This window comes from Eublepharis macularius, chromosome 3 (genome assembly GCF_028583425.1).
Source record: "Eublepharis macularius isolate TG4126 chromosome 3, MPM_Emac_v1.0, whole genome shotgun sequence".
NCBI classification, from domain to species: Eukaryota; Metazoa; Chordata; class Lepidosauria; order Squamata; family Eublepharidae; genus Eublepharis; species Eublepharis macularius.
Window position 1 is genome coordinate 99308263 of NC_072792.1, and position 17273 is coordinate 99325535.

A 17273-nucleotide genomic window follows, 5' to 3' on the forward strand; every position below is an offset into this window, starting at 1 on the left:
CAATAACATCTGACTCATGGGTCTTAACTATTGTTGAACTGGGATACGGGCTGGAGTTTGTTGAGCTGCCTAGATGCAGTTCACCCCTGACAGCTGTCAATAACACTATGGCCGAGCTGGATGCGGAGATCGTGTCGCTCTTGGCCAAGGGTGCTGTGGAAGAATTGCCCTATGAGGACTCTGTGAAGGGTTTCTTCTCTAGGTTCTTCCTGGTCCCTAAGAAGGATGGGGGCTTACGTCCCATTTTAGATCTGAGGGGCCTTAATGCCTTCCTCAAGGTGACCAAATTCAAAATGGTTACGTTGGCGGCTGTGATCGCCTTGCTGAAACAGGGAGATTGGTTTGCGGTTCTTGACTTAAAAGACGCATACTTTCACGTGGGCATACGGAAGGAGCACAGGAAGTACCTGAGCTTTGTTTACCGGCAAAGGGTTTTCCGGTATAAGGTGCTCCCCTTTGGCCTGTCCACTGCCCCACGAGTGTTCACTAAATGTGTGGCCCCTGTGGTTTCCTTCCTACGGGAAGAAGGCTGTTCCATCTTTCCGTACCTCGATGACTGGCTCATCGTGGCTGAATCGGAGTCTAGGCTGGTGCAGGACATTGGCTTGGTACTTAGCACTTGCCAACGCCTGGGGCTCCTGGTGAACTTGGAGAAATCCAAACTGGTGCCCAGCTGCAAGGTGTCCTACATTGGCGCACTCTTAGACTCTGTGGAGGGTAAGGCTCTGCTCCCCTTGGAGAGGGCTCGGTCCCTAAGGGGTCTGGTGTCCATGTTTAAAAGGAACCGATTCCAGTCTGTGCGCACTATCCAGTGCTTACTAGGGCATATGGCAGCGGCTACCTCTGTGGTGCCTTTTGCTAGGCTGCGTATGCGCCCACTCCAGAACTGGTTTGTGCGGAGGTACGATGCTCTGCTACACCCTCCGTCCCTCAAATTCTCTGTCCCAAGGGTCATCCTCTCCTCCTTGGACTGGTGGCTGTCTGATGACAACTTGTTTAGAGGGACCCCCTTTGGGTATCAGAACCATGACGTCACGGTTACCACTGACGCCTCTCTGTTGGGATGGTGGGCTTACTGTGGTGATGTGTCTGTGCAGGATGTCTGGTCTGAGAGGGAAAAGACCCTCCATATCAATGTGCTTGAACTAAGGGCCATTCGTTTCGCACTTGTGTCTCTTATAGCACTGCTGAGAAATCGTCAGGTCTTGGTGCAGACGGACAACACGACTGCCATGTACTACGTGAATCAGCAGGGGGGCACAGTGTCCATGGCCCTGTGCCGGGAAGCCACGCTCACTTGGCAGTGGGCTATCAGGAACGGCGTATCGCTCCGTGCTATACACGTGGCTGGGTCAGACAATGCCCGGGCAGATGCCCTCAGCAGGGTCCCTTTGCTGGACCACGAGTGGGAACTGAACGTAGAGTGCGTTGGGCCGATCTTCCAGATGTGGGGTCATCCAGTGATAGACGTGTTCGCCACTGCGGCGACCACCAAGGCCCACACGTTCTGTTCCAGGGCAGGGAGCGACCCCCTCTCTATTGGGGATGCCTTCCAGTTTACGTGGACGCAGGGCTTGCACTACATGTTTCCTCCATTCCCCTTGATCCCCAGGGTCCTGTGCAAGATAGAGGAGGACGGGACGGACTGCATCCTGGTGGCCCCCTTCTGGCCACGGCAGGTTTGGTTCCCGAAGCTCCTGCGGATGTCCCAACGGACATATGTGAGTCTGCCCCCTCGGCAAGACCTTCTCCTAAACGGGAGCCTGGTCCACCACGATCCCAGGAAGCTGCACCTAACGGCTTGGCGGATCGTTCCTCCCCGATAGGCTTTACTGACGAGGTACAGAGGGTCCTCCTGAATGCTCGTCGGCCATCCACTAGGCGTGCTTATGCGGCCAAGTGGCGCAGGTTTGAGCTCTGGGCACTTGCCAGAGGAGTGGTGCCTGACAGCAGTCCCTTGGGGGTTGTGTTCGAGTATTTGTGCCACTTGCGTGGCCTGGGCTTGAAGGTGTCCTCCCTCAAGGTCCACCTGGCAGCGATATCAGCTGCTCACACCCGAGTTGAGGGTGCTACGGTGTTTTCTCACCCACAATCCCACCAGTTCCTTAAGGGCATGTACAATCTTTACCCACCTGTGTCGACGCCAGTGCCTCAGTGGTCACTGTCCTTGGTGCTCTCACGTCTCATGTTGCCTCCATTTGAACCTATGGCTACATGCCCCTTGGATATGCTATCCTACAAGGTAGCATTCTTGGTGGCCGTCACATCGGCCAGAAGGGTCAGTGAGCTGTCTGCACTGCGGTCTGACCCTCCCTTTCTTGTGTTTCATCCCAACAAGGTGGTCCTGCGTCCCTGCCTCGGGTTCCTGCCCAAGGTGGTGTCCGCCTTCCACCTCTCGCAGGATATCTCACTACCTGCATTCTTTCCTCAACCTTCCTCTAAGGGGGAAAAGGCCCTTCATTCCCTAGACTTGAAGAGGGCCCTAGCCTATTACCTGGATAGGACGAAGGAATTCCGCACCAGTCCTCACCTGTTTGTGTGTTTTGGGGCCAAGGAAAAGGGTAACAGGGCTTCCTCACAGACCCTGTCTAGGTGGATTGTGACGGCCATTAGCAAGGCCTATTCCCTGGCAGGGGTGGCTTGCCCGCTTCGTGTCAGGGCCCACTCCACGCGGTCCCAAGCATCCTCTTCGGCACTCCTCAGGGGGGTGCCCCTGGTTAACATTTGTAAAGCAGCCACATGGTCCTCTGCAGACACCTTTGTCAGGCATTACGCCGTTGATGTCAATGCGGAGCAGGATGTATCTGTGGCCAAGGCTGTCTTACACTCCCTTTTTTCCTGAGGGAGTTTTGGCATGACTTTCTGGGCGTACCTGTTGGGTACCCTTGATTGAAAGTGTGTATATATGTACCTGGGGGTGTGTATATATGTAAATATTGAGTATTTATGTGTCCTTACACAGTATTTTTACATAGATGTATATATGCATATCTATTTATTGTTGATCTTGTTTGCTTAATAAAATTGTGTTGGACTTCACCCCCGCCTTCCTTATTGTGTGAAGCTTGGTACACTCCCATGTGTGGAGGCACAGAAGAACGAAGATGAAAACAGGGTTAACATACCTGTAACTTATGTTCATCGAGTTCTTCTGTGCTGACACACAACCCTCCCTCCTACCCCGCTGTGAACTCCAATGCACGATATTGTGATGGCTGTAACGGAAATTGGTGTTTTTAAGGTGTTATGGCTGAAGTGTGTTGGTCAAGCGGCGGCAAGGGAGAACTGAGGGAAGGGGCCGTTGGTCGCTGGAGGATCACGTGACCGTTTGGGCGGGAAAACGGTCGCTGAGGCGCGCGACAAACGGCCCCTTCGGAGCCATGGAAGCTCTAGAAAATTCTCCGGCGGCTGGCCTGCGCCTGCGCAGTCCCCATGTGTGTCAGCACAGAAGAACTCGATGAACATAAGTTACAGGTATGTTAACCCTGTTTTTTCCTGTTTGGACATGTTACCATTTATAGTCTGCCTTACTCCCTGAGAGTCCAGGCAGATTACACAGTACAAGTCAATATGGCTGTGTCATTCAATAAACAATACTATAGGGTAAGGATAGCAGAAATTTGAAAACAAGCAGAAATCTTATACCACCTAAAAACAATGCTAAAACAAAACATAAGCAGATTGATGTAATATATTAAACAGAACAGAACTATCCTGTAGAAGCGTACTTATAGCAACAGAGAGTACGCAGTAGTACAGTCTACAGCCTCTGTCCCTGTACCAACACATCTCTCTGAACCATTTCCTTACAGCCTAGTTTTATTACACACATAAGAAAGCCCCTGAATAATTCAGTTGTGCACAGTTTATAGAAATAGAATTTCCCTTAATGTTCTAGGAACACCAAGGTGGTAATTCGGAGCAGCTGCTACAGATTTTTTTTTTTAATTAGGGGGCAAAGTCTTCGAATAGATCTTGATCCTCTAGTGCTTGGGGGCCAGTTTGTTCTTCCATTTCTTTGTTTAGCTGCAGAGCAATTGATAGTTTTTATGGTCTTGTCAAGTAAAAGACAAATATTTAGAATGAACATACAAGCAGTATGTAACATCTACATTGGGAGCTTTAAAAGGTTTAACAAGGAATCTGCTGAAACAATGGCTGTAGGATAGTAGAAACTTTTATGCATAACCTGTAAGACAGAGCTGTTCCGCCAGGCGTTCGGTGGTTGAAGGGGGTGGTGCCATGTCGGCCTCCCACCTTTGGGGTGAGTGGGGGGTCTCCCCACCATTGCACTTTAATGTACTTGGTTAATTTATTTTATTATTGCTTATTGTATGTTGATTTTAGAATTATTGTTTTCTTATTTTTTATTGATTTTAACTGTTGTTCACCGCCCAGAGCCCCTGAGAATGGGCGGTTTATAAATCTAAATAATAAACAAACCAACCAACCAACAAACAAACAAACAAACCTGTCTGATGAATAAGCATTAGTTCTTCCATTTCACACTGAATATCCATATTCAGGAGCTTGTTCTATGACTGATGTTAATAGGAAAGCCTACTTTTGTGGTAGCTGTGTGGGCATATTGGAAGGCACATAGTTAAGAGAGAAATCTTGTTTGTGATATAAATGTGATTCTTCCATTGAAACTTAAAACTAAGCTTGTTTACTGTTAGTAAAGTGAACTTGCCTTGCTTATTTTTCAGACTATGAGAATGCACAGTGCAATTTGGTTATGTTTATCCTAAAAACCCTTGTACATTTGTATTGTTTGTTCCTCCTCTTTTGTAATCTGCTGCATTCTCTATACAATATGCCATTTTCTGCTCTTTTTTTAATAAGGTGTTGGTGCTCCTCCCAGCCCTGTTGTAGCTAGGAGAGAAGAAGGTAATAATCTTTCTAGTATCAAGTTATCTTTTAAAATTATATTCTTATTTTCGTAATCACTGTGTATTTTCAGCTCTTAAATATTTGCACTTGTTAATTTCTGCTGCTAGCATTTTGAAATAGCTGTTCCACTAGTTGCGACAAAGGGAATTTTATGTTTCTTTAAGAGTTAAAAATAAAAGGGTATTAGTTTGGAATCTCTGAACCATGAGTGGAGTGGAGTTTGTGAAAAGGATCTTTGCTGCCTCCCCACGCAAATTTCTTTGTAAGTGGCATTTGAAACTACTTAAATTGTGAACATGAGAACTCACGTTGCTTTAATACAGGGTTCTTTATGCCTATGTATTGGGAGATTAGTCTGGATCCAAATGTGCCTTTCCTCCTGTAGGTGTGTTCTACTCACAGAAGGAATATTTGTACTTGTTGCACTGGAATATTGGTGAAAGTTCATAGGAAACAATATTCTGTTGCATGAAACAGAAACATGAGAACTGGCATTGAGCCTATCTAGTAGAGCACTTTACAAACCCTTGCTCAGGTACTTGTATAACAGCACTAATGTTGTTCTCCTCTCTGCTCAATGCTCTTTTGATCCAACCCGTAATGTTACACTAGTATAAAATAGCTTGTGGTGGTACAAAAAAATCTAGCAGTATAAATATTCAATATTGGATTAGTATCATTTTATTCTAAATATCAGTAATGCATATTTTAATGTAATAAAGCAACAGTTAAACTGATTTTTAAAAAATCTTCATCTAACAAAGCTCAAAAAAGTCCTGGACTACAAAGGAGATACATACGTACTATATATTAATATTAAATACTTATTGGATTATAGAGAGCCTGAACTTGGAAATATATTTCTGAATAACTTTGTCTTTTGTTGCAGTTCATAGTCAGTCACCAACTGGATTAGCAAGCATAGGAACTTCAGCACCCAGTACTTGTAGACCGGTAGGCATTCATACTTTGTGATGTTGCTGACTTTCACCAAAGATTTGGAAAAAAGAATGCCACTAAACTTAATTGTACCTTTTTCTGAAGTATCAGATTAAGGGATGCTAGTCAAAAGTCAGTGGGGTGTACTGTTTAGAGTGGTAAACTCTAACTGGGGAAATTTGGAATCAAATCCTTGCTTGGTTATGATGTTCATTGGATGACCTTGGCTCTCTCAGTCTAACCTATCTCACAGGGGTGTTGTGGTGATAAAATGGAAGAGGTAAGAACCATGTATGCTGCTCTGAACTTTTTAGAGAAAAAGCAGAATAAAAAAGTCTTAGATACAGACTTCTAATTTTTCTTTCGGTGTTCATTCCCGACAACTAACACGAACAGACAAATGGAACTGAACATGTCCCGTTAACTAACGTGTTCAGTGTTCAGTGTTTGTCGGTGCCAAAGCAGCCCCCTTAGCACTTAGAGAGCCCATATTCACAGGGAATGTGCAGCAAGCTCTTCTCAAGCCATCATCCAAGTTTGGTCAAGTTTGCAGTATGGAGCTCGGAGTTATACATTCCCAAATTCGACGCCCTGAGGAAACTCCCATTCAATACAAATGGAGCCACCCTCTCCAGTTCACTTTGGCCCTGTACGGTAGACACCGCACCCATCTCCCTGCCGTCATGGAAAGGAGGAGACGGGGCGGTGCAAGTGGTTGGGAAGGGACTCGTGGCAGTACCTGAGATGGAGAGGAGGAAAGAGGGAACACAAAGTGGTCAGGGAGAGGGGGAACAAGGGGATCCAGCCACGGCAATGAGCCATACCTGGAAGGTCCTGCAAGAGGGACGGGATGAACCTGAATCACCTCCATGCCATCACGGAAAGGAGGGGACAGGGCGGTGCAAGTGGTTGGGAAGGGACTCGTGGCAGTACCTGAGAGGGAGAGTTATGGACTGGGAACTGGAAAGCTCCAAAACGAGAGGTAGTTGGGAGGGGTCAGAGTGGTCCCAGTGAGGGAGAGGAAGAAATAGGACAGTGGCAGCAGCTGCTGTTGCCCACTTCCTACCTTTGTGGAAAGGACGGGAGTCACGGGACACATTCCTCCCCGGCTCAAAGCAGTCCAGTTAGTCCCGTTGACAGGGGAGCCACCATGCTGTGCAACCGTTCTGTATCCCTATACGGTACAATCAGCTGTGCGATCGCAGCTGAGCTGTCCCTCGTGATCAAGGAGGCAGCAGTAACATGATACTCCCTCGTGAAGCGGCGGCTGACATGACCCGCCGTCCTGCCTTCATGGAAAGAAGGGGATGGGCAGGACAGGAGAGGTCGTTCGTAAGGGTCGGAGTAGTTACACAGAGGGAGAGGTAGAAAGAGGGACTAGCAGCCTGAGAAATTAGGGGGGGGGGCATAGCAGTTCCACACTGCTCCGAGACACCTCACCTGTGCAAGCAGTACGGGCACGACTCCTAACAGTTGGAGCAGCACCGCCAGACACCAACCACCTTCCTGCCTTCGTGGAAAGCGTGGGATGGACTGGACAGCAGAAGTCTCCAAAGGGTTTATAGAAGGAAAAATGGGGACCGTTTGAGTGATGATGAAATGTGCAGACATGAACCACCTTCCTGCCTTCACAGAAAGGATAGAGGCGAGAGGACAGGAGAGGTCGCTAGTAATGGTCAGAGTGGAAGCAGCCCTGAGAACTAAGTGGGGCTGGTGCGGTTACCCACCACTCAGACATCTAACCTGAGCAGGCACTACTCACTACTGAGAGCTTTTCCTGCTTTTGCAGAAAGGACAGAAGTTGAGGGACCCATTCCCCCCTGCTCAGAGGGCACAGCGGTTGCAATGGATTGGGGTACCATGTGGCTCAAATACATTTGCAACAGCTCCTGAGGTGTTGCACAAGTGGCCAAAGGAGGCTGCCGCCAGCATCACCCACTTTCCTGCCTTCACAGCAAGGAGGTGTCATGATGATCTAGCTGTGCCAGGAAGGCCTAGCAAGGCCTCAGAAGCCTGTTAGCAGTGGGAGTAGGCCTGCCTAAACTTGACCCCAACATGCCAGCCCTCATTCGAGATACCCGCCGGATTTGACGGGCAAGGGTGCGCAGCAGCGTCATGGAGAACCAAGGGGCAAGATGTTTTAGTAGCTTGTTGCAGCACACACACTCCATGATGGATAGAGGCAAGCCATGTAGGGCAATCGTCTCTGCCTCCTCCACAGCCCCCACAGGTGAATCTGGGGGAGTGGGAGTACTCTCTGTTGCCCCCAAGCCACACCCAGTACTGCTTTCCACAAGTAAACCAGGAGTACTGCTTTTGCACTTCACCCCATGACCACCCATGGCGGCCACCACAACATGAAGACTCATTGTGCCACCAAACTAGAATTAAGGAAGACAGAAAAGGAGAGAACACTGTGAGCCCTCAGCCCAGGAGCCCACACAGCTTGGCCCCAGAGCCTGGCAGCAGCCCTGGAACCAGAGGGAGGGGCTAGAGCCCTAGCCCAGCACTCCCAGATACCTGACAAAATCAGGCACTAATAATAATGTGAGCCCTCAGCCGAGGTGCCCACTGAGCTTGGCCCCAGGGCCTGGCTGCAGCCCTGGAACCAGAGGCTGAGGCTAGAACCCTAGCCCAGCACACCCAGAATCCTGACCACCAGATCAGGCACTGATATTGATACTAAAAATATTCAGTGTGAACCCTCAGCCAAGGTGCCCACTGAGTTTGGCCCCAGAACCTGGCAGCAGCCCTGGAACCAAAGGGAGGGGCTAGAGTCCTAGCCCAGCACTCTCAGATACTGGACAAGGTCAGGCACAAATAATAATGTGAGCCCTCAGCTGAGGTGCCCACTGGCAGCAGCCCTGGAACCGGAGGCTGAGGCTAGAGCCCTAGCCCAGCACTCCCAAATACTTGATCAGATCAGGAAGTATCAGGGTGAGCCCTCAGCCGAGGTGCCCACTGAGCTTGGCCCCATAGCCTGGAAGCAGCCCTGGAACCAGAGGCTGGGGCTAGAGCCTTAGCCCAGCACACCCAGAAGCCTGACCACCAGATCAGGCACTGATATTAATAATAATAATAGTCAGGGTGAGCCCTCAGCTGAGGTGCCCACTGAGCTTGGCCCCAGGGCCTGGCTGCAGCCCTGGAACCAGAGGCTGAGGCTAGAACCCTAGCCCAGCACACCCAGAATCCTGACCACCAGATCAGGCACTGATATTGATACTAAAAATATTCAGTGTGAACCCTCAGCCAAGGTGCCCACTGAGTTTGGCCGCAGAACCTGGCAGCAGCCCTGGAACCAAAGGGAGGGGCTAGAGTCCTAGCCCAGCACTCTCAGATACTGGACAAGGTCAGGCACAAATAATAATGTGAGCCCTCAGCTGAGGTGCCCACTGGCAGCAGCCCTGGAACCGGAGGCTGAGGCTAGAGCCCTAGCCCAGCACTCCCAAATACTTGATCAGATCAGGAAGTATCAGGGTGAGCCCTCAGCCGAGGTGCCCACTGAGCTTGGCCCCATAGCCTGGAAGCAGCCCTGGAACCAGAGGCTGGGGCTAGAGCCTTAGCCCAGCACACCCAGAAGCCTGACCACCAGATCAGGCACTGATATTAATAATAATAATAGTCAGGGTGAGCCCTCAGCTGAGGTGCCCACTGAGCTTGGCCTCAGGGCCTGGCAGCAGCCCTGGAACCGGAGGCTAGGGCTAGAGCCCTAGCCCAGCACACCCACAAGCCTGACCAGATCAGGCACTGGTATTGATAATAATCAATGTGAGCCCTCAGCCGAGGTGCCCACTGAGATTGGCCCGAGGGCCTGGCAGCAGCCCTGGAACCAGAGGCTGAGGCTAGAGCCTTAGCCCAGCACACCCAGAAGCCTGACTACCAGATCAAGCACTGAAGATAATGATGATAGTAGTAGTAGTAGTAGTAGTAGTAGTAGTAGTAGTAGTAGTTGTGGGTTTTCCGGGCTGTATTGCCGTGGTCTTGGCATTGTAGTTCCTGACGTTTCGCCAGCAGCTGTGGCTGGCATCTTCAGAGGTGTAGCACCAAAAGACAGAGATCTCTCAGTGTCTCTCTTTGACACTGAGAGATCTCTGTCTTTTGGTGCTACACCTCTGAAGATGCCAGCCACAGCTGCTGGCGAAACGTCAGGAACTACAATGCCAAGACCACGGCAATACAGCCCGGAAAACCCACAACAACGATCGTTCTCCGGCCGTGAAAGCCTTCGACAATACATCAGTAGTAGTAGTAGTAGTAGTAGTAGTCGTCAGTGTGAGCCCTCAGCCAAGGTGCCCACAGAGCTTGGCCCCAGAGCCTGGCAGCAGCCCTGGAACAAGAGGCTGGGGCTAGAGCCCTAGCCCAGCACTCCCAGAAGTCTGACCAGATCAGGCACTGATAATAATGTGAGCCCTCAGCTGAGGTGCATCAACAGCTCTGTCCCACTCCACTGCTGCTGAAAGTGAAAGCCAGAACTGGGAGTGCAGTGCCTTTTTATAACCAGAGGTCTCATTGAGAGAAACAGGAGGTCTGTGGTTGGTAGTCAGAACTGCCTAACAGGGTTTGCAGGGATGAGATTGGAGTTCCCATGGCCACAGAACACCCCCCTCCTCCCTCCCTCCCCCCTGGTGTCTGCTCCCACATTACCGATTGTTACCAATTTGCAGCTCCACACTTGGAAGGAAGACCTGCCCATCAAGCTAAGTTGGGCTCAGATTGGGGTGTCCGGGGCGACAGAGGGAGTGCAGACAGATTTCAGGCAGTCCCTCCCTCCGTTGCCGAGGCAATTGATTGAAGGCGCCTGAGTGTCTGGCTTCCTGAACAGCGGCCGAGCGCAACGAACAAGGCTTGCAACGACCACTTGTTCGGCTGGAGTGGCACCTCGCGAGCAGCCAAGCAGCTTGTTCGTGGGTTTTTTCCGTTTGTAATGCTGTTCGTGCCCATGTCTAGTCCCAAGCAGTTGGGGGACTATGTGGAACAGAAGATCTTTCTTCCTTCATAAATTCCAAAAATCATTTATTTAACTTCTAACTGTACCCAGGCAAATATACAGTGAACGGAAGGAATAATACAACCTAAAAAGAAACCCCTACTCTATCTCCCTCATGCCCTAATTCGATGTTGTGTGGGCAGGCACAATACTTGGGTACCTGGGGTTACATTAGATCTACATCTCCCCTCAGAGCCATCTCTACCTCAACTACTGTCACCTTCCAACTCCCCTCCACCACCTGACTCACTCTCCCTCCAATCAGATTCCATTCCAGAACTGGCCCCTTCCCTCTGCAGCCCATAGAAAGTTAACCACCAACAGAATGGCGTTTCTCCACATACCACATAACCATAATGCTTATGGTAAAATTAATATGCTTCTGGAAACTATTATTGCTGATAATTAACATTCATATTTTAGTAATTTTAAATTAAAAATGTGCATATTCTACAAACAGAACAAAACATAGAGGAATTACTTGTTAAATGTAAAAAAGGATCCTTTTAATTCCACTGCATCATTGTCTTATCCTAGCAGGGGAAGACTTTTTTATTTTGTTAGATGTTCCCTCCCTGTTTATGTGTTTTATTCATTGTGGTTCTTAATTGTTGCATGTTTGCCGCCTTGGGGATCCTAAGTTGGGTGGAAAGGTATTATAAAAATGATTTAATTAAATAAAAGCCAGGAAACTGCACAAGGGTTCTACAGGTGATCACTGAAGTTCCCAGGTTAACACTATAGTTCAGTTTCTGCTCTTGATGCATTTCAGACTATTCCTCCCCGCGCAGGAGTAATTAGTGCACCACTAAGCCATACCCGTTCACCTGCGGGAAGACAAACACCTGAACTCCAGCCCAAGCCAATGGAACCACAAAGAGGTAAATGGTATCTTTAAAAAAAATCTCTCTAATGTAGTTACTGTGCAATTAAGGTCTAAATCTATAATGGACGATCATACTCAGTTTTCTCTTTAGCATAAAAAATTTTGAGACAGTGTTCTATCATAATGACCTTATGACATCTCTAAATGTTAGGGAACTGAGTTTTGCATCCATTTTGAAGATATGAGTAAATTCAGTCATAGTCTTGTGTATCTAACTGCTGATCAAGAGTGTGAAGGAACTGAATAGGAAGACACTTGTCCCTCCTCTTGGAACATAGGCAGAGAGGCAAAATCCTTGGCAAGTGTTCTATAACGTTTCAAAACTGCTTCTGCACAGGAGCAGAACCCAAATGAAGGACTGCATAGGGACCCCAAAGAATAAATTAGCATTCTGCTACAAAGATAAAGTTCTGGACAGTTTTTGGAATCCTGCTGGATTTTCCCTTATTCAAACTGTCTGCAAGAGTGCATATTGCATGTTTGATAGAACTTCCTTTCTTTGGACATGAGTGCACGTCTTTCAGAAGTATAGTAAAAAGGGACATTGTTGAACTATATTAGTGACCCTAGTAAGTGCTTTTCATTAATTTGTAAAAGATGCCTTGAATGTGTACCTACTGTGTTGAAAGATACCATTCAGCACCATTAAAACCAATGGGAAGATAACCATTGAATGCAGTAGAGGTATGTACTGAACACCTCGCATACATGTCCCTATAGGTATGACACTGTAAGGATAAACTTAAAAATACTTTAAAATATATTTCATAAATTACAGAAGCTTAAGTACATACCAGTATACCACATATATTCATGGCTTTTCTAGGCTAATAACACATCCACCTCTTTGGCGGCATCTTTTCATAGTATATGTTCAAAAGTACAAAAGCAGTTCCTGCCTACTATAGGCAATGCAGGGGTTTATGTACCTGCTACTTACATAGTGTTTGAAGTATACCTAGTTAGGGATAACAACAAATGTGAAACTAAATCAGTGAGCCAAAGTGGGTGGTGGGTTTGTTTGTTTTTTACAATGGGTTAGCTTTCTGTGTTGGATAGCAACTGCTTATCAAACTTTGAAGAGCAGCTTATGATATGAAAACAGGAGGCAGCTTTTCAAAAAAAAGTTCAAAATTCCATTGAGTTAATGGAAGTTCTTTGCATGAGCTTAGGCAACACCATGGTCTTGAGCCTTCTTTCTGTGTTCTGAAAATTAAGAGTATATGAATTCCAGAGGGGTGTGTGTGTTAATCTGTTGCAGTAAAAATAAACAGGAAGCTTGTGACACCCTAAAGACTAATTTTTGTTCTAGCATACACTTTAAAGGACTAGGTGCATCTGGTGGGCTCTGGTTCATGAAAGTCTATTGAGAAAAAAAAATTAGTCCTAGGTTGCCACAAGACTGCTCGTTGTTATTAAAAGCATGTGCAAATATTTGTTTATAGCTGCATTTCTGGATTCTAAATGCCTTAATTTATCCTTAACAAGATAATATTTTATTTATATTAACTGAAACAGTCAAATAACGTAAAACATGTTATATGTATTTGTAGTGTCTCCTATGCTTCCTGAACCACTTAAGCCACAGACCGCAGTTCCTGTTCATCCCACCATTCAACCACCCTCAATCCTAAAGATGCAGGATCCTCTTATTCCTATGACAGCAACATCTCAAACTATTTCTCCCCAAAACCTGGAAGCACCACCACAGCCTCCCCCTCGTAGCAAATCTTCCCAAAGTTTGCCTTCTGAACCCATTCCTTCACAGAAGCAAGTAAGTATGCAGTGGTTTTATTAATACTATGTTCATGAACTAATCATTGTGTGTCTCCGTGTGTATTTGTAAATTGTCGACAGATAGGGAAGGAGAGGTGAGGAGAAACTTTCCATGCTTGCTTTTTGGAGGTAAGATGAGGACTCGGGCCTTGACTGAGTTACAGTGAACAGCTCAAAGGCCCAAATGGCCAGAGAATTAAATTTTGCTATTTGACCCCTTCTCTTTTTTTTTTATAAAGTTTTTTATTTTTTCAATATCTAACATAAAAAACTACAGAAAACTACAAAAGTATAAAGGGGAAGGGAAAGAAAAAAAAGGGGGAAGGGAAAACTGGGGAAAGGACAAATCGACACACAAACAACAGACACTACTCTACATGTCTTGTATTCCCTTCATACTGCAATTTTTCTTAAGAGTTAACTTTCTAATATGCTATCAGATTGGTAGGTCTTATACAATACAAATTATAATCAGGATCAGCACCTCTTCCCCCCCCCCCCCTTTGCGTCTTGGTCTCAGTTCTCTCTGCGCAGCTGGAGCAGCTGCGCCCGCTCTCTCCTCCCCCCCCACTTTCCCCTTCAGACTTCGAACTTTCTTCCTGCTGAAACTCCTGATGGTTAAACAAAAACTCTGTCAGCTGCATGTCCGATGTAATCTTGTAGGTTTGATCTTTATATCTGAACCAGACGCCTTCTGGAAACAGCCATTTATATTTTATATCGCATTTCCTCAAGGAAGCCGCAAGTCCCTTGTACTTGAATCTCCTTTTACGAGCCAAAAATGGAACATCCTTCAATATTTTAACCTTATTGCCCAAATAGTCCAAGTCCACATTATACGAATTATATAAGATGGTGTCCCGAGTCTTCTTAGATGAAAAATCAATAATAATCTCACGAGGCAGCTGCCGCTTCATTGCATACTTTGAAGATGTCCGCCGGACTTCCAAGATATCGTTTTTAATCTCTTCTTTAGTTGCCTTTGCAAATGGCGCCAAAAGTCCAGACACCAAATCTTTTAAATTTTCACTTTGCTCTTCTTTTACATTTTGAAGACGCAATACCGTTTGGGCACGGTCCACTTGTAATCCTATTATTTGATTCTCCAAAAGCTTCACTTCCTTACTTGTTGCTTTCATGAGTACTGCGTTCTCGTGTGCAGACTGCTCTGCTCCGGTCGCTGTTTCTTTAATGGCTTTCACCTCGCTCTCCACAGAATCAACCTTTTGCCCCATTTCATTCAGTTTCGCTACAAAAGGCTGCACAGCATCGAAAACTGCTCGTCTCACCAGCTCTTCCAGCGTTTCCCCCTTCCCTTGTAGCGTTGCCATCACCGATTTACTCATTGCTGGGCTCTGCTTTCTCATCGCCATCTTAGGGGAGGGGGGGGGCGCCAACTTAGTTCCGAAACTCGGTGCAGGGGAAGAAGTCTGCGCCTTTTAGCTTCAATTCCCACCGATCCTTCGCATACGCTTAAGAATCAGAAGGGATTCGCTTACTTACAGGTCTTCACCTTAAATCTGCTTATTGCCGTTCTCCAAGGCCCGGCCGCACACGCGGTGCTGCGCAAGTCTGCCGGCCTCCGTTGGGGCAAACGGGCAATTTACCCCCTGCATTGCTTCCAGAGGGTTCTTCCCGCAGCGCCCCGGATCCAGGCTCCCTCCCTGGGAGTCCTGGAGGTTAACCCTCGCGGGTCAACCGCCCAGTCAGCCTGCTCAGACAGTCCCCCCCGAGCCTGCGGAGAGGAACGTCCGACATGGCCGGGAAAACGAAACCGAATCGCTATTTGACCCCTTATCCATGCTAGGCAGAGTGGTTAACTCTGCTTGGTGGCTTGACATATAAATCCTGTCCATGAGCTGGATGGGTCAGTTAACAGCATGAACTTGATAACTATCTTAGACATATTACAGAAAATTCAAGCCTGTTACAAAATTCATATTGAGACTTATTCTTCAGATTAGATGAGGTCCATTAATGGAATTATAGTGGAGCAAGGAGCTTAAATATGCCAGTGCTGTTTTACAAATCATTGGCACTGGGATTGCAAGGAAAACCAGTAGTGTGAATATCTTCATTTTGAGGTGCCAGCTAGTTGTTACTTGGAGGAAGCTGAATATTGAGTTATTTTACATGGAGTTAAGATGTTTCCAGTGTTAGTAAACTATCATATGTGTGTACATCCTTTTACTTCGGAATACTGTCTTTCTCCTATAGTCCTTAGTGGGGCAGTCATAACCAGTGGGTAGCTCCTCCTCCTCTTGCACAGGGTCGGACGGACTTTGCGATCCTAGAAGGGGGAGGGGCTCCCCAGACGTCAGTTTTTTCCGGCCCTGCTCTGCTGGAACACGGACTTTTTTGCTCCTCAGAGCAGCGATCCTTCACAGAAGCCTTAACACGGGGAATTGAAAGGCGCGGGGCTCATCGGGAAAAAAGGAAGGATGCGTTCCTCCTGCCCCCCCGCCCCCCAACTCAGTATGCAGGAACAGCAAGGGCTTCATAGACGAGACGCAGAGCCAACGTTCCTAGTCAGCTAGGACCCGGCTGCTGCCGAGGCTACTGGGAACGCGTGGGGGAACGCCGTGGAAGCCGCGGAATCAAGAAGTGCCTGCAAGGCTGAGAAGCGGCGACTGCCTCTACAAATGCACCCAGGCGGTGAGTAGCAAAACAGACTCCCGCGAAAAGAAAAGGGGGGGGCTGATCTCGGTTAAACAGGGGCAAAACCGGGTCTTTTCCCCGTAATAAAGGGCTCCTTGTTTCTGGGCATATCGCTTGAATGCCCTGTAATGTTCGCCCCCTTTCACTTTCGTTTTTTAGGTGTGAAGTCTCTTCCTGGTGGGAATGGCATCAAAGTCAGGCTCGTCAGAGCCCAAGGCGAATGAGACTATGCTCTGTGGTATGGAGTCCACAAGCTCTCAAATGTCCACTCCGTCTGCCCTGGGGGGCAGGCAGGATAACCAGGACCCTGATCTCTCTGGCCAAGAGGCTAAAGCTAACATATTGGCATGGTTGAAGTCTGAGATTGAGAAAGGGATTGCAAATGCTGTTAAAGATCTTAAAGGGCAAACTGCGTCCCAAAAGGAAGCTAAACAGCCCCCAGGTCCCCCAAAAGGGAAAAGACCTGCTAAAACGGCCACCCATAGCAAACCAAAAAGGAGAAAGGTGGGAAAACACAGAGACAGGGTTTCCAGCGACTCAGAGGAGTCCCAGTGGGGCTCCAGCTCATCTCATCATTCCTCAGGTGGTGAGGAAGGGGAGCTTTCAGAGGAAGAGGAGGATGAAGTGAGCCAAAATCAAACTAGGCTTTTTCCTCCAGAAATGTTTCAGAAGTTACTGGCAAAGGTTCTGAGAACACTAGAATTAACAGAGGCAACCACAGGGAAAGAGGAGTCAGGCCAGACTTACCCTCAAGGCCTGGAACGGGCACTCCCCAAGATGGGTCCCAAACAAATGGGGTTACCACTTCCTGCTATTTTCCATGATGTTCTTAAAGCTGCGTGGGATAATCCAGCCAAACCAAAGCTATATCAATCTGTGTTCAGTAAGTTCTACACTCTGACACCTGATGTAACCAAAAAGATTAGGCTTCCCACAGTGGATGACTCTGTTACCAGCCTGGCAACAACGTCAGTCTTACGCATGGATGCAGAAGGCATGCCGAAGGACCCTTCTGACAAGAAAATAGAGCAGGCTCTGTGTAGAAACTTTGAAGCCTCAGCAGCGTCACTTAGATCCTCAGGAATAGGTTCCCTTTTCACCAGAGCAGTGTACACCTGGGCCTCGGACCTCGTG

The 17273-nt window shown here is 47.7% G+C and overlaps 1 protein-coding gene across 2 annotated transcripts in view; it reads left to right on the plus strand.

Moving 5' to 3' along the window:
* SYNJ1 (synaptojanin 1) overlaps positions 1 to 17273 on the plus strand; it is a 151325-nt gene that overhangs the window by 120111 nt on the left and 13941 nt on the right. For both annotated transcript variants that reach the window (XM_054974778.1, XM_054974779.1), the window contains 4 exons: positions 4846 to 4890; positions 5783 to 5847; positions 11592 to 11700; positions 13259 to 13479. In XM_054974778.1, coding sequence (XP_054830753.1) covers positions 4846 to 4890; positions 5783 to 5847; positions 11592 to 11700; positions 13259 to 13479 — 440 coding nt within the window. The remainder of the gene's footprint in view (positions 1 to 4845; positions 4891 to 5782; positions 5848 to 11591; positions 11701 to 13258; positions 13480 to 17273) is intronic.